General features: G+C 44.9%; 1 protein-coding gene across 1 annotated transcript; it reads left to right on the forward strand.

The window, feature by feature from the left end:
• The first annotated feature begins 510 nt into the window (after window positions 1-510).
• On the forward strand, window positions 511-21,509 carry LOC119172729 (carnosine N-methyltransferase). Its single transcript, XM_037423877.2, has 7 exons — window positions 511-608; window positions 1,496-1,709; window positions 2,467-2,615; window positions 5,676-5,816; window positions 7,140-7,318; window positions 14,615-14,835; window positions 18,072-21,509. The coding sequence occupies exons 1-7, from the start codon at window positions 511-513 to the stop codon at window positions 18,231-18,233; spliced, it is 1,164 nt and encodes a 387-aa protein (XP_037279774.2). The 3' UTR covers window positions 18,234-21,509.
• Window positions 21,510-21,624: the final 115 nt, after the last annotated feature.

The following is a 21,624-nucleotide window of genomic DNA, read 5'->3' on the forward strand; positions in this document are numbered from 1 at the left end:
CCACGCCGCTCGTAGGTGACGGCCCTAGCGGCAGAAGGTATGAACTAGAACGTGGGCGCTGGAAGAGGTGCTCTCTGGGCAGGTCAGGAGTGTAGTAGGTCATGGGTTCTCATGCGCGCACGCGCACACAGCAAAAACGGAATACGAAAATGACGAAGTCAATCTTTTTTTTATTTCTCTTCAAGTGAAAATATTCTGCATATTTTGTTTTGTACATCTTTACAATTTTAATTAATTCCACTACAATGTTCTTCAGATATTTTATGAACAAGTGTAACAAGTGAAATAAAAGTTACAGTAGGTTACAGGATTACAGTGCCACTATCGCCGTCCTTCAATAATTGCACAATACAATTACATTATCCTATTGTTTTCCTGTCAACATCCACAGTTTATCATCAATACAATCAATATTTTTTGACAACTGTGGTTTATTACGGTGTTTTCTCACGAGACTGCTGTTCGGTTGGCCACATTCATGAAAAAAAAAAAAACATTAATTGTCGAAAGATGGCCGGCAACAACGTCGGTGGCAGTGCAAGTGTTGTGGACGATCCGGAAGAGCGAAAACACTTTCAAAGAATTGTGAACGCTTTTAGGTCATATAGGTAATGCTTAAGAAGAGCTTCTTTACTCGTGTACGTTGCGTGTTTGCGGTGATGTCTTACAAATAAAGATACGTGACTCTGGTGCCACATTATGATTGAGTTGTAAAACCGGGCGTACCATGTTGGAAGTTTAACGGGTAAACTACACCGGTTATTGCTTAAGCAGGTGCTTCATTTTCTTTGAAATTTCTGTAAGATGCACGACTAAGCAGTTCATACTTAGCGGGAAAATTCTATATTCTGTTAACCTGAATTCTAGCTACTATAATGCGAACTGTGCAGTGTTTCTCTGTTGACAGTTAAAGCACAGGCTCCTCAACTGAATGACTATAAAGTAGTTGGGAACCGAGACTTAGCAGGTCTCACACCAATTAGAGCATGCTTGGTTTGTAGTCTAATTACTGACGAATTTTTTATCTTGTAACTTCAGGTTACCAAAGATATAAATGATAAGCAGTTTACTGTGCGTCTGATGATGGCACTTGACAGTCCGTAACTGTTCGACAATCCCATTTCCATCACATCGCCACCAGAATATAGATACTTTTCATGTGATAAATGCTACAGAACTCACAGAAACACCTACCGAGTCTTATGAAAGGCAAGCGAGTAACCATTATTGTAGGTGAAACCCCACACATCAATCAATCAACCTTTATTGTAGATGTTTCTTGAAGGGGAATTGAGTTTAGTAACCAATCTGCTTATTGCGACCAACTTTGCACTTTCTAGGTAAAGTTATGATGGCGACTGCTACATTGTCTTGGTTTTTTTTATTAAGAGTAAATGGCAAACACCTTGACTGGATTGCCAGTGTTACCTACAGAAGAGTGTGTCCAATTGTGACTTGATGTGCTAATCGAACGGCTGTTAACACTCGTTTGCAGGAGTTACTCCCTTCGACGGTTGTTTAAAGTGGTCAAATATGTGTCGAGTCTACCGCCGTCCCATCAGCTCATGCTCAAGAACTACCGGCAGCATCTGGATCGAGTACGGATGGCAATTGACCACAATAATGACGTTATCAAGCTCGTGGTGGCCAACATAGCCCACATGTTTGAGAATGTGGACCACTCCGATGACGTTAAACCTACGAACCAGGTTGGTTCACTTGGTTAGCTGAGTGTTGTCTGTACTTCTTGAAAAAGCGGATGTTCAGGGAATGATTAGAAGTTGGAAGAGATGAAAAATTCATCACCATGGGATTTCACCGCTTTTAACAAGTGGACTTGCAGAGACATCGGTTCCAGTGACGCACTCTGTTGATGATATTTTAATCCCTTCGATTTTCTTGTCACTGTTTGAGCATAACAGCACATTGCAGGAAGCAGTACAGAAGTTGGAGCACGAAACACCAAGTACTGCAGTTTTTGAATGAGCAACATCTTTTCAAAGAATATTAACACAGAAAGTTATTCTGTGATAGGCTACAGTTAGTGTGTATGGTAGATCTTGGCACAGCTGCACTCTCGAAACCGTAATGCGACCGGCCTCTGTGACAAAGCCATGTCAGTGAGAAAGCACTCTCAGCTTAGACATCTTGCTTTGTCCGTAAAGTAAAGAGACTGGGTCTGATAAAAAGAACTGATTGATCCCATGGGCACACGTCATTCAAATTCTTTAAAATAGTTTCCTTGGGTGTCCTCCCAAATTTCTTTAACTGAAGGCTCTAGAGCTGATCAATGTCACTGTTTTTTTCTTTTTGCTTACACATTCTGTGTTTTTACCACATTATCTTTATTCTTTTCATATTGAATTAATTTTAAGACAATTTAGGGCTACTAAGGGTCGGTGTTGCTACAAAACATCAAAATGATGCCATCAGCTCACTTCATTGGGTTCTTTTTGTGCTTTACAGATTCAGGCCACAGCGTTAGACATGGACAAAGTGCAGGCTGTCCTGAAGCAGTTTGTTCGGGAATGGAGTTCTGAGGGGGCCGAGGAACGGCGAGCGTGCTTCCAACCAATTTTGGACGCCATTTCTGAACATTTCCCATTGAATGAAGTGTGAGTGGCAGGAACATACTGAACTTAGGCCTAGAGCGATCTGTGCGGCACCTGTTGTGTTTGGATATTCATTATGTAAACCTCCAAAGGTGTTGAATCCCCACGATGGAAGGCAGTGGTTTAAGTACTACGTGACTGCACAAACATACAGTCCGTGCACAAACGTGCATGTAACTTTTTGACGCTCGAGAACGGAACGTGTTAGGCAAAAATTACAATTTTTTTTAGCGGTACATGTTTTTTAAGGTCTTATTATCACTTTCATATGCATGTACTCCCGAAAAAACATGTAGAACATGCAGGAACGTTCATTCAAAAGTGTAAATGAGCCGTCGTGGATGCACGTGCCCCGACGCAGTTTTCGATGGGTGCTTGGTCACCCTTTGGTGACGAAATTCGAGAACTACTGAAACAAATGTATTCTCGTAAGCATTTACATGAGCGGCACAGAGTTATGAAGTTGAAACTAAAGTCCCTGCCATTCAGTGAACGTCTTTGTTCACCCACCCGTTTGTGTGCGTCAGGCCGTTAAGGGTTTCTACAACCCTTTACAACAACCCTATAACCCTTTTCTGTAACCCTTTACGACATGTGTGACATGTTGGGTGGGTGTGTAAAGTTGTGGGGCGACTTATTGAATAGTGTGTCGAATCTGCCTGTCACACATAACTTTTACCTGTCTGTATTTTTTCTAGTGCTATTCAGTGAGTCACTGTGTTTCAGATTGTGTTTTAGGCTTGTAGACATACAGTGCACCCCAGAGTTGTTGTGCAAAGCCTTTGTAGATGTCACACTAAATCTGTCTCCCATCCTGTACTTTCAATTTGTTATGTCTTCATGTGCTTCATACTGTGGGACACAGACAACAAGACAGGTGGTGTGCAAGCTCACCGCCGCTTTATTCACATATTGCAACGCGTCAAATAAAGGTCGACGATCAAATAGGTGGGAGAAAAGAAAAGGCGGGAGGTCGCAAAAAGTACACTTGAAAGAAAACAGAGATGATGCTAGGCCGTAACATATGCCTTTGTAAGCATGGACACATTTTCGGGGGATCAGTGTGTGTCACCGTCCATAAATTTATTTATTTCTGCATTGAAGGTAGTGAAATTGTTCTCACTTTTGTCAGTACGATGAAAATGGGGTTCTTTCAACTCTTCCATATCTTTGTTACCACTACATGCTAGCAACGTGGTGTCACGGAACTTCGGTGTGTATGAGCATCGTTGGTGATGTGCTGCAAAGGGACCTGCTCCTTGCGATTTCTGGCAGGCGTATCTGTGTTCTAGAAGATGTTCATTAACACAGCATCCTGTCTGCCCCGTGTATTCTTGACTGCATGTTAAAGAAATACTATACACAACCTTCTTGCCATATTGCATAAAGGGGTCTTGGTGGTTTGCTGTGCATTTTTTTTTTGCTCGGCCATCGTCTGTTGCTTTGCGGATATGGTGGTCCCAGTCTCATAGTAGAAGCACAAGAAAAGTTACAAATCTGAAGTTTATTCCAGAGTGCATAAGTGAAGGGTGCATCCAGTTTCTGGACCTGTGTCTGATGTTCTCTCCTGCACATGCATGTTGAAAACATGCCCCAAGGTCCATAAAATCACTCTTAAGTTATTTTTCTGGCCACATGAAACTCGTAAAAAATTCTGTAGTGATGTCACATATTGTCTTGGCGATTAAAAAGTCCTGTCCTCACATGATGTACTACACCCTCAACTTGCTGGCTTCGACACTTAAGAAGTCTGGCTTTTTTGAGGAAAGGCTTTCTTCTGCTGCGGACAAGCTCGTATGGTACATCAAGAAGGGTGAAACTAGAGTAGAACAAGGGTGTGAGCGAGAGCAGCATAGGAACATAACTGCCCTCCCCTATGCGCATGGCTTGGCCCATTGCATAAAAAATGGTCACCTCTCGTTCCAACGTTGATTTTGTAAAATCTGCCCCCAAATAAGCTGGGCAAGCTTTGTGTGAAAGTTGGCCATCGTATCGCTGGCAGATCGCAGACTCGGGGAAAGTGCGTGTCAAGTCAGATGCATCAATAAATACATTCGTTGCTGTACATCTGTGGTACTATACTTGATCCCACTTTCATGTGACCGTGAGTATGTTCGGCAGAAGGGGTGACGTATGAATGTGTGCCTGGATGAGCACAATAACTCTCTAGAAGGCTATGCTAGTTTGCACTTGTCGCTACACTGTTGCGATTGTGAATGTGTTCCTCTGTTTGGCAACCACTTTGTAACCTCACAGGGGGCAAATTCTGCAGGAGATTGTGGAAGCTGCTCACATCAGTGCTCTGTCTGATTAATGTTTGCTCAAGCCTCAATTGCCTCACTTGAAAAAGAGCTCAACCTCGGAGCCTGTACAGATGGTTATCAAATTTGCTGCTTTTAGATGCAAAGAACCTCTTTGACTAGCTTGTTTAACGCTGTTCCTCTGTCCGCACCGCGCTCCCCTGGCCGCAGGTGTTGGGGTGGGGCCAAGTATGTCACGCCTTTCCTCGCAGTGCGCGCGCGTTGACGTCACTCTCTCGCTAGCCTGTCACCGCTCGCCGCGTGTCATCTCTCTCACTTCGCCCTCTCCACCGCTCACAATGTTTGAGCAAACAGTCTTTATCTGCAATGAAATTTACACAAAATCTAAATCGCCTCGCTTGTCTTTGCTTTTTGAACAACCCTTTGCTCTAGTAAATGCTACATAGAGTTTCTCTTCAAACCGTTCTTCCGGCACTCTTGTCGATGCCCGTTTCAACCGCGTAAGCACCGTGCGCACCGCTGCTGCTTTGTATCTCATCAGGATTCTCTTCGGCGAGATGGTACATAACTTTTTTACTTGTTTTCTAACCGGTGCCTCATGTGCACGTGGTATTCAGCCTTTTATTTAAGCATGGGTTATGCACAATAAATGTTTCAGTTGGCCGCCCATGCTTGTCCTATGTAGTTCGTCCTTTTTATCTCTCGTTTTGTTTCGTGCTGTTTATAATATGCTGAGATTTTGTTCATGCACACATATTTTAAAGACATTATACAGAATCGAGACGTGCGCCTTGCCTTTCAGAGACCCATCCACCATTCACATACTGGTGCCGGGAGCAGGCCTCGGCAGGCTAGCCTACGAGATTGCCCGCCAGGGTTACTGTTGCCAGGGGAATGAGTTCAGTCTTTTTATGCTGTTCGCTTCCAACTTCATTCTGAATGGGTGAGTACTGTGGAACTCTGTTATTATGATGGTTAGGGCACTACAGAGAGAAAATGAATAGTCCGGAAAAACATTACATAGAGTAAGTTAATTTGTGACACTGTAAGGAAAGAAAATGTAGCACAAGCGAGGGCACAGTGCAACATTTGTTGGATTTACTGGTCACACGGTAAGTACGAGTACTGCGTGGCAAAGGCAAAGCACACATGTTCCAAGCAATGTTGTCAAAGCGAGCCTTATCACTCAAACCAAGTCAATTAATATTGCTCCCATTGAAGGCGTCATGGTAAGGCCAGTCACAAAAGAACAGGGGTTTTGAAACAAAATTTTTCGCTTATCTTGAGGTACCTTATTATTTTACAGAGGTTCAAGCCTGCTGAGCACATTGTTTTACTTGCGAAAAATCTGCGGTTGACATTGAGCCTGTATGGCTTTTTAAATGCCGTGTATGTCGGTATAGTCTACGACCTCATTCATAGCGGAGTGACACAAATGAAATGTGAACATTTCTACGGAAATTTATCTTGCGGGGTAGAAGATTTAGAAAGTTGAAATGATGGCAGCCACAGTTTGAAGAGAGCCCGATGTTTCGGGACTGGTATAACCCTTTCCTCAGGAGTTGACTGTGTTGGTCATGGAACCCTCATCACATCCTGTTCTTTCACTACGGCTCCGGCTTTCCCAGGCTCTCTTCAAACTGGCTGGAGCCATTTCATCTTCCTTAATCTGACACGAGCGTGCCCTTTCTGTTGGCAGTGTTCGCTACACGCACATATTCATTATGCAATGGTGTTAGCATGTCCGGTGTACTTACTTTGTTACATTCATATTTTGATATGGAGGTTCACTTCTACTGTATTAAGCACAGGGCCCTTCTTTTCTCTTACCAACTGATCCCTGACCATACCTGAATGCTACTTGAGGGTGAAATATAAGAATGCCTGCCTACATCGATTTAGGTGCATGTGGAAGAATTATGCATTGCCAAAGGTAATGTGACCCTCCACCCTCCATTACGTGCTTGATAGTTCCAGTGCTTGAGGTAAAACACTGGAAATAAATTCTACTTCATTTTTATACACTCTGACCCCTTCATAAGAGACACACATCTAACAGACAGTTGAGTACAAGAGACACCGTTGTGCCTACATCGAAATAGGGGTTGTTCAGGAAATGTGAACCTGGTAACCTGATTGTAAGAGACGCCTCACATAAGGAACAAGAACGGCTACCCGATGCCTCTTACAAAAGGGCTTCATTGTGTTACGACTTATTTTCGAGAAAACTGCCATGGTTCCATGCCATCCTTTCTCACGCTTCTAGGTGCAAGGGAACCAACTTGCACATCGTGTATCCCTGGGTGCACCAGTACTACAACCACATGTCCTCGACAGACCAGATCAGACCCGCCCAATTCCCGGATGCCAACCCCAGCGATGTCCCTCCCGAGGCACAGTTCTCCATGGCGGCTGGCAACTTTGTCGAAGTGTACGGCTCACAGTGTGCGTGCTCACTTTGTTCCTTCATGTTGGCACCTGTATGACTGCTACTACAACCGTCCTATTGCTTCTTCTTGTGTATCTCATGTTAGGTTACAGTTGCCATTGAATTCAGCAAATGCAAAAGACATACTTTCACTTGAGTCGCTCAAGTTACAAGCATGAGGCTCTGAAATAGGCGTTCTGCCTGCCTGTGTGCCATAGCTCGCGTTAAAAGAAATTCTCGTGGATCTTTGAGCTCTTTTCGTGCGATTTCATAAATATTAGAAGAGCTGAGCACTGGCTGAGTTGGTTATCTAACTGTGGGACTAAGGAGCTGGTGTTTCGCAAGCACTTGGTAAACAGCTAGCTGTTGATTGTCATTATAAAAATTAGCAGCCTCAGTTAAGGATTACTTGGGGCTTGGCGTGAGGGGAATATGTGAACCATCATTACTTTCGATAGTATTGTGTTGGGACATATATCAATCGTAGAACTGGGGCTATATTGGAGAACTTTGATAAAAGGACATGGCTTCATTACACACTTTTGTAAGTTTTTCATCTACAATACATAATTAGTATTGTGAGCAAAATTCAATCACTTCTATTCCAGCAGTGATACTGATTAGTAATACTAGAGTAATTCATCATGGTGGTGTAGCTTTTACTGTGCTTGGCTGCTGACCCAAAGATTGGATTGCTCGTGCAATCCTGGCTTTTGATGAAAGCGAGACTTGTTTTCAGTGTGATGTAGGCACACGTTATAGGACACTGAATGGCCAAAATTTCCAGAACCCTCGACTATGGTGTCCCTCATAATCAATCATATTGCCGCGAGGCGTATTGCGGATAGTGTTGCGCATGCTGATACCGCCGGCACGCGGCCTTGTCGTGGTCCAGGATGCACCGCGATTCATCTGCGAAGATCATGGCCCGCACGTCGACCATTCGTTGGTAACAAGATAGCGCCAGACGCTGCGGCGACTGTGTCTCGGATGGTGAACGAGCCTTGCGTTCCAGTGGGACATTCTGTTCCCCGACGGCCGTCGACCGTGCTGTTTGCCACCCGCTAAGCCGGTGTGTCTGTTTTCCTTTAGTGGGTGCAAGTCCGCCAAATAAACGGATCTCCTTCTATTTCTACTAACCTCCCGGTCTCCTGTCTTCGGGCTACCCTCACTCTTACGTGACATCTGGTGGAGGTGCTGGGTATGCACAAAAACGACCTTAAAACAGCCACTGCAGAGAACGAGGACGCTGAAGACAGATATTCGAAGCAGTCGCCGCCTCCGAAACCTGCCACCTGAGCTGGGACCGCTACCGGACCCCACGCGACCACGAAAGGACGCTTCCACAGCCACCATGAGCACCCCGCAATCACCTACCCCTGTCATGCTGCAGCAGCCGCGAGTGCCCCCAACTTTCCATGGTTATGCCGCTGAAGACCCAGAAGAATGGCTCGACCAATTCGAGCGTGTGGCTATCATAAACAGGTGGGATGAAGAAATGAAGCTGCGATACGTTTACTTTTCCCTGGACGACTCCGCCAAAACGTGGTATGAAAACCATGAGACCACACTGACCACCTGGGAATTTCTGAAGAATGAGTTGCTCAGGACCTTCACCAGCATCATGCGAAAAGAAAGGGCCCAGCTGCTGCTAGAATCGAGGACCCAACAGCCCAATGAGACCCTAAATGTGTACGTCGAAGAAATTAAACGTCTCCAAGACATGACTGAAGACAAAAAGGTCGGATACCTAATGCGAGGGGTGAAGGAGTCGCTTTTCGCCGGTCTCATAAGGAACCCTCCTAAAACAGTCGCCGAATTTACTGAAGAAGCGCACACCATAGAAAGGACCCTGGACGCCCGGACTCGACAATACAACCGCCCGTTTCAGCTGAGCTCGCTCTACTTGGAACCGATTCGAGGTGGGCTAACCACCAACGATCTGCGTGAAGCTATTCAAGAAGTGGTTAAGGAAGAACTACGCTGATTGCTACCTCCTACCCACCAGCCCCCCCCCCAAGGAGCATCTCTCTTGGACATAGTGCGTGATGAAGTCCAGCAGGCGCTTGGCTCTTCATCAGCGACGACTCGAACAGAGGCCGAAGCAATGACTTACGCCGCTGCAGTGAACATTAGGCCACCCCGACGAAACGAGCCCAGTCCTCGACGGTACGCTGCAGCCTGTTAGGACCGGCGCCAGGTCTGACAATGGATCGGCGTTCCTTTTGATGTTCCTTTTGAGTCGCCAAACGGGTGGGCGGCCGGTGTCCGCCATGTATTGTTCCCACCTGGCCGGAGGGTGCGGCGTCCTGCCGCCGCGGCGCCGTGAGCAGTTCGGGAGACCACCGGTGCAGCTTCTTCTTTGGAAGATGACGGCGGCGGCGGCGGCCGGGAATCGTCCCGCTAATTGAACGAGTTGTTCGGCACCCTTTGAAGCTTGTTTACGGCGGCCCTTTCGATGGATGCAGTCATCAACTCCAGACCCCTCGCCCAGCGACACACCTTGACGGGGGGGGAGCCGCGTTCGTGCCACATGGCCGTGCGGTGACCACGCTTCAGTTTTGAACGTTCGCGTGGACCGTGCGTGCTCGTCACCCTCGCGGGTAATGTGTGGTCCGTGATTGGACGGTGCCATCTGTACGCGGTCCCCGATCTAGGGATCTGGGGAGGACAGACCCTTTATAATGAGCCCCCACGGCTCATTCGGTGCTTTTTCGAGTGGAGAGCTCGCCATGTACGAAGAACGCCACTATATATCTAAACTTTCTTATTGACCTCTCTCTAATGTAAATAAACGTCTGTTCTCTGTTTTCCCATATAAGCATTGCTTCTCGCTATAAGGGACGAGTCCGATGGGAGCCAGCTACCAACGACGAGACCCACAGGACCCAGACCACAACAAGCCCCAAGTAGCCGTCCACCCTTACCCGCCCACCTTACATACGAGAGACGCCCGAGCCAAAGAAAATGCGACACCTGGAGAACTCCCGACGACCGTCCCCTATGCTTTCACTGCGGTGAGGCCGGCCACATTCTTCGACACTGCCCCTACAGGCAGATGGGACTGCATGGCTTCTCATCTCAGGCACCACGGCCACGCCCTGGACAACGACCTCCGGCAATCGAAGACTACTTGCGCCATACAGAGTACTTGTCCAGCCGTTCTTGGGGAGCTGCCCCTTTGACGCAGCTCACCAAGTCGGACGCCCCTTTCGAATGGAAAGCTGAGCAATGTGAGGCATTCAAAGAACTTCAACAACGTTTACAGTCGCCGCCTGTGCTGAGTCACTTTGATGAAAATGCCGAAACTGAGATACATACAGATGCAAGCAGCATCGGCTTAGGTGCCGTTCTCGTTCAGAAGCACAAGGGCTGCGAGCGCGTCATCGCGTATGCAAGCCGCTCACTGTCGAAAGCGGAAGTGAACTATTCCACGTCTGAGAAGGAGTGTCTTGCGATAGTATGGGCCACCTCGAAATTCCGCCCGTACTTATATGGCAGACCCTTCAAGGTCGTAACGGACCATCATGCGTTGTGCTATTTGGCCAGTTTGAAAGACCTTTCTGGCTGCCTCGCTCGATGGAGCCTACGGCTTCAGGAGTTTGACGTGAAGGTAGTCTACACATCTGGTCGTAAGCACTCCGACGCAAACTGCCTCTCAAGAGCCCCTGTTGGCGCACCACCAAGCCATGAAGACGACGATGCCTTTCTTGGGCCTATCAGCAGCAGCACCTTTGCATTACAGCAGCGCTCAGACCCGATCCTACAACAGTTGATCAACTACATCGAAGGAAAGGCCTCCATACCGCCTGCACTGTTCAAGCGTGGGATATCCTCCTTCTGTGTGCAAAACGGGGTGGTAGTTAAAAAGAACTTCGCACCGAATAAGGCAGCTTACCTTCTTGTCGTCCCAGGCAGCCTCAGAGAAGAAATTTTACAAGCGTTACATGACGAACCCACTGCAGGCCACCTCGGTTTTACACGCACACTCCACAGAATTCAAGAACGATACTACTGGCCCCGCCTCTCCTCAGATGTTGTGCGGTACGTCAAGAGTTGCCGCGAATGTCAGCGCCGGAAGAGACCTCCAACAAAACCAGCTGGATTTCTCAAGCCAATTGAACCCCCGTCGAGACCATTCCAACAGATTGGTATGGACCTGCTTGGACCTTTCCCCACGTCAACATCCGGTAACAAGTGGATCATAGTGGCCATTGATTACCTTACCCGATACGCTGAAGCTAAGGCCCTCCCGAACGGCACAGTCGTAGAAGTTGCCAAATTTTTTGTCGAATCGATTCTCCTCCGTCATGGCGCACCTGCGGTACTAATAACAGACAGGGGAATGGCGTTTACGGCTGATCTTACTCAGGCAATCTTACATTACAGTCATACAGATCACCAAAGAACAACTGCGTACCATCCGCAGACAAATGGTCTCACGGAACGCTTGAACAAGACCATTGCCGATATGCTCGCTATGTACGTGGACACAGAACACAAGACCTGGGACTTAATTCTGCCTTACGTGGTCTTCGCCTACAACACCGCGGTGCAGGAGACCACTAAAATGACACCATTTAATCTCGTCCATGGGAGGGATGCCGTTACTACCCTGGACGCCATGCTGCCTAATGTCACCGATGAAAACAGCCTAGACGTGGCCGCCTACCTTCAGCGCGCAGAAGAAGCCCGGCAGCTTGCTCGTCTGCGCATAAAGGACCAACAGGGAAACGACGCAAGACGCTACAACCTGCGGAGATGCGATTTAACATACAGGCCAGGTGACAAAGTCTGGGTTTGGATGCCCGTTCGCCGCCGAGGATTAAGCGAAAAACTCATGCGCCGTTATTTCGGCCCATACAAAGTCATCCATCAAGTGGGTGAAGTGGACTATGAAGTGGTCCCTGATGGGGCTAGCTCATCCCAATGACGCCGCGCATGACAAGAAGTGGTACACGTCGCCCGTTTGAAGCCCTATCATGCGCGCTAAAGGAGGCTCCCTGTTTGCATCTCTTGTTTTGTTTATGTGTGCGTGATTCATGCTTATTTGCCATTTACTTTCGCACAGGCTGTCCTTTTGTTTTGGTTTTATTTTAAACAAAGCATCGGGTCGATGCTTACGTTGAGGAGGGGAGCAATGCCGCGAGGCGTATTGCGGATAGTGTTGCGCATGCCGATACCGCCGGCACGCGGCCTTGTCGTGGTCCAGGATGCACCGCGATTCATCTGCGAAGATCATGGCCCGCACGTCGACCATTCGTTGATAACGAGATAGCGCCAGACGCTGCGGCGACTGTGTCTCGGATGGTGAGCGCGCCTTGCGTTCCATTGGGAAGTTCTGTTCCCCGACGGCTGTCGAACGCGCTGTTTGCCACCCGCTAAGCCGGTGTGTCTGTTTTCTTTTAGTGGGCGCAAGTCCAGCAAATAAACGGATCTCCTTCTATTTCTACTAACCTCCCGGTCTCCTGTCTTCGGGCTACCCTCACTCTTACGTGACAATATTTTAGGGATGTAAAATCCAACAATTACTATTTTAAAATTAGTACATACACTCAAACCTCGTTATAAGGTAGTGGGATATAATGTAAATAATGGATATAATGAAGTAAGTGAAATTCCCCTTGAAAGCTTCATTGAGAACCATGTGTTTTAAACCTTGTTATAACGAAGTAAAATTGACCAGTAAATGGATATAACGAAATCTATCAAATAGTCTATAAAAGAAACGACCGTAATGTGTTAAATATATTGTTTTCTGCGGAGTTTGACCCTTGTTCGGTGCGGCTCTTTCAAAACTCCCGCGCCGACCTTATAGCCACGTCACGCGCGGCTGAGAGAGCCGTTCTCCTCACACAGCCAGTGGAGAGGGTACAGGAAGCGCTTAGCGGGTCACATGACAGAGAAGCGGTGCCATGGTGCGAAGTGATTTCTCTCTCACGCGCCTTAAAGACGACGACAACGACTGCGTCTCCGCTGCTACCCTCTGTACCGAGAAAGGAGTTTACGTAAAAATCTAGAAAAATCCTTAGTATTTTTCAGGTATCTTGAAAAGGAACAGTTATCAGTGACAGTTATCTTTTTCTTCTCTTTCTCCGCACGCGGCCTTGAAAGGAGAAGGGTGTCTACGAGCGTCTAGAGACGGAAAAGGGTGAAGCGTGCCGCAGGCGCATCGCAGATTGGCATTTGAGGGACAGCAAACAATCCACCAGCCTTCTTTCCTTTTCTTCTTTTCCTTTTTCGCGCGCAGTGTTGAGAGGTGCCGCTGCGGGATTGGGCATGGTGCTGAGAGCATTTTCGGAGCGCAGTATGTTCGAATTAACCGTCGCAAGTGCTTGCACGTTAGAATTACAGGGCGTTTTCGCCTATTGGAATACACATAGCTTTGACGGGACCTCAGCGGGAGTTCGAGTTAACCGGAAGTTCGAATTAAGCGTGTTCGAACTAATGAGACACGACTGTTTATTTTCCGTCACAGGCGTGGTCACGTAGCAGTACATTGGGCCGCGAGGCAGATTCTTTCTTCGCGTGCTTATAGATGTGCGCCCATCTGAGCATCAATGGCACAAACATTTATAATCAATATAACGAAATAATGGATATAACGAAATAATTGTGGCTCCACTTCAACTTTGTTATAACGAGGTTTGAGTGTACACAAAATGTGGCACATTGTTGCTTATACTATGACAAACACATTTGAAGGCCCCAAGCATTTCGCTATCAAGGCTTTTATCTGTCTTCTTATTTTAATGTGAGTCCACCTTCACTGAGGTTTGAGAATGCCAACACTGTAACTTCTCTTTTTGGAAAATGTACACTGTCATTCTTTATGAAAGGGAAGATGCAAACGCGTGGCCTGTGCTCTGTCGCGGCTGCCTACAGCACCATCAACCGACAATTGAAGAAAGCACGTTCGCTTTTCGAGTCATCTATGGCCAAGCAAGATAACGAGTTATGGCCGGTAGATAAATGCTGCTAGATTACGTTCTCTGATCGGTCGCGCGGCGAGCGATATCGGGCGATTATTGCAGCTTGTGCCGTGGTCGCGAACAACGCTTTACGTATATGTTGGCAGTGGAGCAGAGAGAGAGTGCAACATAGCAGTGCTTATCTACCGGCCATAAGTCGTTATTATTCTTTTCAGCAACAGATGACGCTGAGCGCAAACGTGTTTGTTTTTGCTATCGGTTGATGGTGCTGTAGGCAGCGACCGCAGAGCGCAGGCCACGTGTGTGCGTGTTCCCTTTCGTAAAAGATAACAGTGTATATTTTTTGCAGTTCATGAGACGGTTTCTTGCTTCCTGTTGCAGTAGAACAGTGGGACTGCGTGTCGACCTGCTTCTTCCTGGACACGGCACCCAACGTGGTGCTGTATATCGAAACCATAGCACACATCCTTCGGCCAGGGGGCCTGTGGATCAACCTGGGTCCTCTGCTCTACCATTACGCCGACCTCCCTAACGAGGACTCGATCGAGCCCAGCTACGAAGACGTCCGAAATATTATTCTCACCATGGGCTTCATTTTTTTGGTCAGTCGTTACTTTCACAGAGGAAAGAAAAATGTGGGAAGAGTAAAGCATAGGAACATTAAAACTGAAATCACTGTGTTCCTTACGCTTTTGCCAAAAACGACTAGATGGCGGAAACCATCGTCTTCTTATTTATTTTCATGTAATGTATTGATCCTCCCCGCCTCCTCTGAAAACTTTGTGTGCCTGGCCTGGTCTTGCACTACCTCCAGAAATGGAGGCATTGCAATTAACAAAATGAAAAACAGCACGTAAAGAGGCGATGCCACCAAATTTCAAGGCTATAAAAAAGCCTGTTGTGGGTTTCATATATATGCAAGGACAGCCCACACAAAGGTTCGAACACTGAAAACGTTTAGAATATAGTTTAATTCACCTCCAACTGCGCTCCTAAATGCCCATTCTATCAACACTGGCATAGCTCTATAGGAGGCGCAGTGAAAATTGTAGTGACGTCAAAACAGATTTGTAGTGAGGGGAGTAACATCCAGACCTCCACCATTGTATGTATTGGCAAAGCATCGCAGCTAGCGGCGCCTTTGTTTTGCAGGTGCTTGTGTGGCACGTGTGTGCAAAAGCAAACGATACTCAGCGATACACAGCTCTTTGTGTGGTCATGTGATATCGCCACCTGTACTGCTATTTCACTGCCTATCTGGGTGCCCAGAAACCGAAACCGAAAATTTTTCACAGAAATAAGGCGATATTGAATTACTTAGTGAGAATACATGACTCTCCGTGGTTGTATCATGCTTGTTGGAGCTAAAAGAAACACTTGCAGCAAAGAACGCGCAAGCCACAAATATGATGGCACCACCCTTTTTGAAAGATGAGGACAAATAAAGAAAGACACACGATGTGCATTGTGTGTCATTCTTCACTTGTCTTCATCTTTTAAGCGCTGTTTTTTCTTTTGCCTTTTTGTTATGCAATACCAACAGGCCCAACATTGTTCACTATTGCAATCAAGCTTTCTGCACGTCACCTGGTTTTAAACTGTGTCTGTGATTGGTCCACCTTTTACCAAGCTGCAACTTCATGTGAGGACCTCATCATGTTATGTGATGTCATAGTGACATCGCGGTGATATCACAAATATTGGCAATATGTGGCATAATTGCGTGATGTGAGCATTGCGGGATGATGACTTTCTCCATCACCCCCGTTGACGCTGACGCCGAAGGTTGGTGCAGGTGACTGATGAGGCATCTAAGACGATAGCTATAGTGCGAGAACAGAACGACGACAAAGAGACAAGAAGGACAAGAAAGTTCGTCATTCTGTTCTCACACTGTAACTATCGTCATGTCATACCAACTAGCCCAAACTGCCACACTTCTGAAGCATCTAAGGTTTTCGTGATTAAAAAAAAAAGGCGAGGTATTCGCCCAGCACATGATCGCAACATGAGAGAGTGCATGCAAAGTTACGGCAGCGTGGCCTAACTGGAATTCCTAGTCGATGCGCTGTATCATCGGGATTATGTGTTGCGCCAATAATGTGCGTGAAAAAGAACGGCTATACGGAGGGATCTATTTCCAGAGCTGGCTGTGTGAGGCAGGGCTGTCTCCCTAGTCGTTTACAACCTAAGAATAAATATAAGCTCCGCCAACAACGGTCACTGTCCCTCCAAGACAGAATTTTCATAACTGTCCCACTAATTGCAATCTCTTATTTACCTGAAATCGGCACCTTTCATGTATTTCCGACATATGACTTGGCAAACTTCACCGAAAATTCCGACTTCACTGCTCAGCCAAACATAGCATTTTAACAACAAACTTTTCATTCGTAATATTCGTAGTATTGCATTATCAGTGAAAAAGGGCTTATGGTTCGAACTGAAATCGCCAATCGTTGCTTGGTTGCTCGAGTGAATGACAGGCGTGCGGCAGTATCGGGGGTAGAAAATGTATTTATGCTTGGGTTGTAACCGACTATAGTTTATTTTTTCCTGCATGACTATGTACACTTGTGCAGTTGTTTTGAGAATGTCACGCGACATATATGCCGTGTGTGTGCCTCTGAAATGCAGTGCATGGTGGCAATCGTAAGTCAGTTACTGTGTGGGGAAAAAAAGGAAATTGATCAATATTGCCTTGGGGTCCGACATTATTCAGATTGCTGAAAAAAAAATGCAAGTCCTTTGACGAGACTTATTTTTCGAGCCGTCTCAACTAAATTTATCTCATTTGAAAAAGAAAGTTCAATTTTTATTGCAAATAGTTTTTCAAGCAAAGGCTTCAATTTAGGCTTTAGGAAAATTTCTATGAAAGTTGTATATGTAATGCATGTAAGCGCAAAGTTTGCAGCATTGCATTTTTGTACCAAAAATGAGCATCGATAACTTTTCCAATTAATGTAACCAGTTTATACATTGTGTTAAAAACCTTTCTATACTGAGGTGGATTTTGCAAAATGTCTTTGTGCAAATCATTAATATCATTCAAAGCTACCTATATGAATAGTGGCAGTTTTAAATGTTATACTAAATATTGCTATTTACATAATCTTAAATTGAGGATGATGTAGCGAGCGATAGATAGGAAAATGATAGGCGTAAGCTCAAGAGACAAGAGAACAGTGAAATGGGTCAGGGAACAAACTGGGGTTAAGGATATTATAGTTGAAATCAAGAAGAAGAAATCGACATGGGCTGGACACGTAGCACGTAGGCAGGATAACCACTGGTCATTAAGGGTAACTGACTGATTTCCAGAGAAGTCAAATGCATGAGGGGGAGACAAAAAATTACGTGGGCCGATGGAATTGAAAAAGTGCGCTGGTATAACTTAGCAGCAGAAAGCACAAGACCAGGTTGATTGGCAGATCATGGGAGAGGTCTTTGCCCTGGAAGGGGCGTAGTCAAGTTGATGATAATGATGATTGTCCTTATTCTTTTATACTTCTGTTCTTGGCATTTATTAATTATGGCTCATATAAAAAGAGGCATGACAGAGATCTAAGTCAACAATACTCAGGTTTAAGCAGGTTACACTTCTTTCTTTTAGAATTGCCAAGAAACCTAAAAATTGGTTGTGTAAGCGTGGAACAAGAAAATGTAAAGGAATAGGTAAAGGAACAGGTAAAGCTATTTCATTGTACTGAATGATTGAGATTGGGTAGTTAAAGTTATTTTACTTAATGATACTGGCAATATGTGGCTTTTCGTGGCAAGTAGCCATGTTCAATTTATGTATAGTACGGCCTAATGTTTTTCTCTTTTTTTTTTACAGAAAGAAGAAACCGGTATTCCAACACCGTACACCCAAAATCCACGTTCTATGATGCGGTACGAGTACCGCAGTGTGTTCTTTGTTTGTCAGAAACCCCTGCAACCCTCTCACGCCATGGAGCAGGCGATTCATGACGAAGTTGTTGACGGTGCAAACTCCTGATTCCGCAACTTCCCGTGGCCCATACTAAGAACCTGAATGCGAGCGTTCACAGCGCTACGCCTATAAGCAGCCAGTGGTCAAACTGCAATGACTCGGTCTTCGTTGACTATAATGTGTTCACATATGATTCTGTACAGGTATAGCTAACAGACGAGAACCAAATGAGCTCTGATGTATGACGTATGCCATGATTTGAGCTGGGCGCTTGCTTGTAATTTTAAAGGCACCAACAGTAACTTTGAACAACTGTCTCTTTCTGGTGATGTTGAACTTCAGGTGGTGCTGCATGCAAACTTACTTATTTGCAAATTGACCTTGCTTTTGAAGCTGAGTTTTGCATGTAAAAACATGGAGAGCATTTCGTGTATTCAAAGTTCATAAGTGCAATTGAATGTTTAATGAAAACTGTAAAGCTGGGCTTTCTTCATTTTTGCATGACAGATACGTGCAAACGGTGCTTTCGGTTCTCAAAGCTTGAGTAAGTTGCGTGTTTGTTTAGTTAGGCAAATAGAATTTACCACCTATTATGAATTGATAATTGCATGGTACTGACATCAATGTTATCACATCCTGCAGCAACCCCTTTCGTTGAAGGTTCGAGAGGAAATCTTACGGTGTTATGGTTCTCCCACAATACGCCATTTGTACGAGCAGAATCGTTAGCGGTGAAATGCTTCTCTTTTGAGAGAACCATTATCCTATATTCTCATTTAAAAAAAAAGTATGTTCTCATATGTTGTGTGGAGCAAACAGAGTTATTGAAGCGGTTGGTTTCATGTCGTATACGATATTCTACCACATGTGCTGGATTACTCTGTGGACACTTTTTATTAAGCGGTGATGCGGGCTAGTTGATTTCAGTCACTTGAATACATATTTGTGGTACAAATATTTGTGTTATGAATATGAATGCAAGTGACTCTCTACTAATTAGGCCATAACCAGTTTAACTAGTGGTGCTTACGTGATATTAATTTACTTAAAGGAATGCTTTAACATGCATTTTTTGTAAGAAGTTCATCCTCGAAATATATCACAGAATACACAGACGTTTCTCATAACACAAATTAATGTGACATTTTCTTTATTGCTGGTAAGATTAAACCGAAAGCACCGCATTTCACGCTATGAGAGACATAATTCTTAAAACTATTGCTAAGCACACAATTTCTGCTTAATCTATTACTTCTATGCTTCCTTTTCTACAGTTTTTGCAGATGGGTCTAATGAATGATATAATTGAAAATGATTAATAAGGATGTCAGTTTTATTCGTTACCTAACGTTACTTAACAATGTATTCTGCATTTAACATTCGTGTATTCAAGTATAGCCCAGCCAGTGTTACCAGATGACGATGCCTACATTTTCAACACCAGTGTTACACGGGCACGTTTGATGTCATGGTTAAGCCTGATCTGCATCAAAGTTCTTGATCATGATTGGCTGCTTTGCACAAACACTGAAAGGGTACTAATCACTGTGGAGAAATCTGATCCTGACTGGGCTTGTGATCAGCAACCCCCCGTGTGACACTGATATAACTTCCTGTTTCGTTGAATTTGATAAATAGGAATAGTAGGAGTTGTTCCCGTGTTGGGAACTTTTTTAGAATACTAGTTGCAACGCATGCACTGCGAGTCTCATTGCCTCGCGGGTCTTGCACTGCATCTACTCGTATGTCAACTGGACACGTTAAAAAAGGGTTATGTCGCACACTAGAGGCGCATTCAGCTCTCTTAGTGTTTGGTGCGTCAGTGTATCCCAGAGGTGACCTTGTGATAATGTATGTGCAACCATTGGCCGTTTCTAATTTGACATGACCTGGTTTTCTTGGATCTTATTCAAAGCGATTATGAGTTGTAAAAAAGCTAGAGGACTGTGTCACGCTGCAGTTAGCGACTCGATTGAGTGCACTATAGATGACATATAAGGTTCTGTAAACAACGTTTTTTCCGTATGCTAGTTTCAGGTCACACCAACTTCCATGCAGATACGCACATTCAGGGTCACGAAGTTCTTTGTCCCTGGTTTTATTTTTTTGGCTGTTACTGTGCCGTGTTGTCCAGCTTTTTAATGCTTTGGTCTAAAGCACAATTAGATCCGCTGACGCCTTTGTCATCATTTCTCATTTGGCGCAGGCACATACTTTCAAACCTCGATATAACAAATCCAGATATAACGAATTATTGGTTTCAATGAAATAAATGAAACATAACTCTGTTTCAGTTACAGTGCTACAACTATATGTTTATAACGAATTTTCGAATATAACGAAGTATTTTCGTGTAGGTGGGACTTTGTTAGAGTGAGGTTTGAGTATACTGGATTTTTTTAACGCAAATATTTTTCATAATTCATCCGCACAGTAATGCTAATCTCGGTACAAAATTTCCGTTTAATGTGTTTAATGCAGGTACAAGCTCATTTCTGCTTGTTTAGTCATTCTGTGCGGGTGTAGTTTGCAAGTCTTGCAGTATGTTGATTCAGAATAGTTTACTCATATCGGCACATATTTGTCTGTTGTGTTTTTCACAGGCTAGCAAAGTTGCATGGTTATTGCTTGGTACAAGGCATATGATACAAGACATGTGGAATGTTGATACTGGTAGTATGGCAAAAGAACCTGTCGTCACTTTGCTTGCACAAAGTGAATAATGGTTTTCAGTTCAGCTTAGTCACTGGTGATCGCATACAAACTAGAATTTGAAATTTCGAAGCTGCTTATATTTTTGTGATGACCATTTTATTGCTGGCTAACAAAGCTGCGAATTTATCGGCCAAAGGGCCACCTTTCTGCATTGGACATTTCTCGCACCACTATTTGCATTGCCCTGATAATCTGACGAAAAGATTTTTTTTCTTTATAGGGTCTGCGATGAAATTCGAGTGATACTGTCGCAGATTCGGGGGAAAGGCACGCCAGGTGCAAAGTGATTACTTGGGTAGCCAGGAACTCATGGTCCTTGGAAAAATGTAAACAGTGTGCACCTGCCAATATTTATCAGCAATGTTTTTTCTTTATGATCGGTCAATCTGTCAGTGGAGCTGACAACTGTTCGTGAAGTCGCTTAACTTTCTTGTTTCGTTTTACGCAGTATGGAGTACTTTTTTTGAAAGCTCTTGCTAATGCTTTCGTTACGGGTGGCTGTTTCTAAGAATAATGTCAATTTGACTCAGGACTGTTGGCTGTTTTGTGTACTAAAATAGGACTGTTGTTAAGAGAGATATAATTTCTGCGAATGAAATAAAATGTGATGACATGAATTTGACTTAATTCTGGCCTGCATTGTGTCTGAATTTTGTGGATCGACGATCTCAAGCCATATGCTGTTCTCTGCATCATAGGCAATGCGGCGAGTAGAAAAATAACACAACTTTTGTATCTGATT

This window comes from Rhipicephalus microplus, chromosome 4, assembly GCF_043290135.1.
Source record: "Rhipicephalus microplus isolate Deutch F79 chromosome 4, USDA_Rmic, whole genome shotgun sequence".
In the NCBI taxonomy this organism is placed as follows: domain Eukaryota; kingdom Metazoa; phylum Arthropoda; class Arachnida; order Ixodida; family Ixodidae; genus Rhipicephalus; species Rhipicephalus microplus.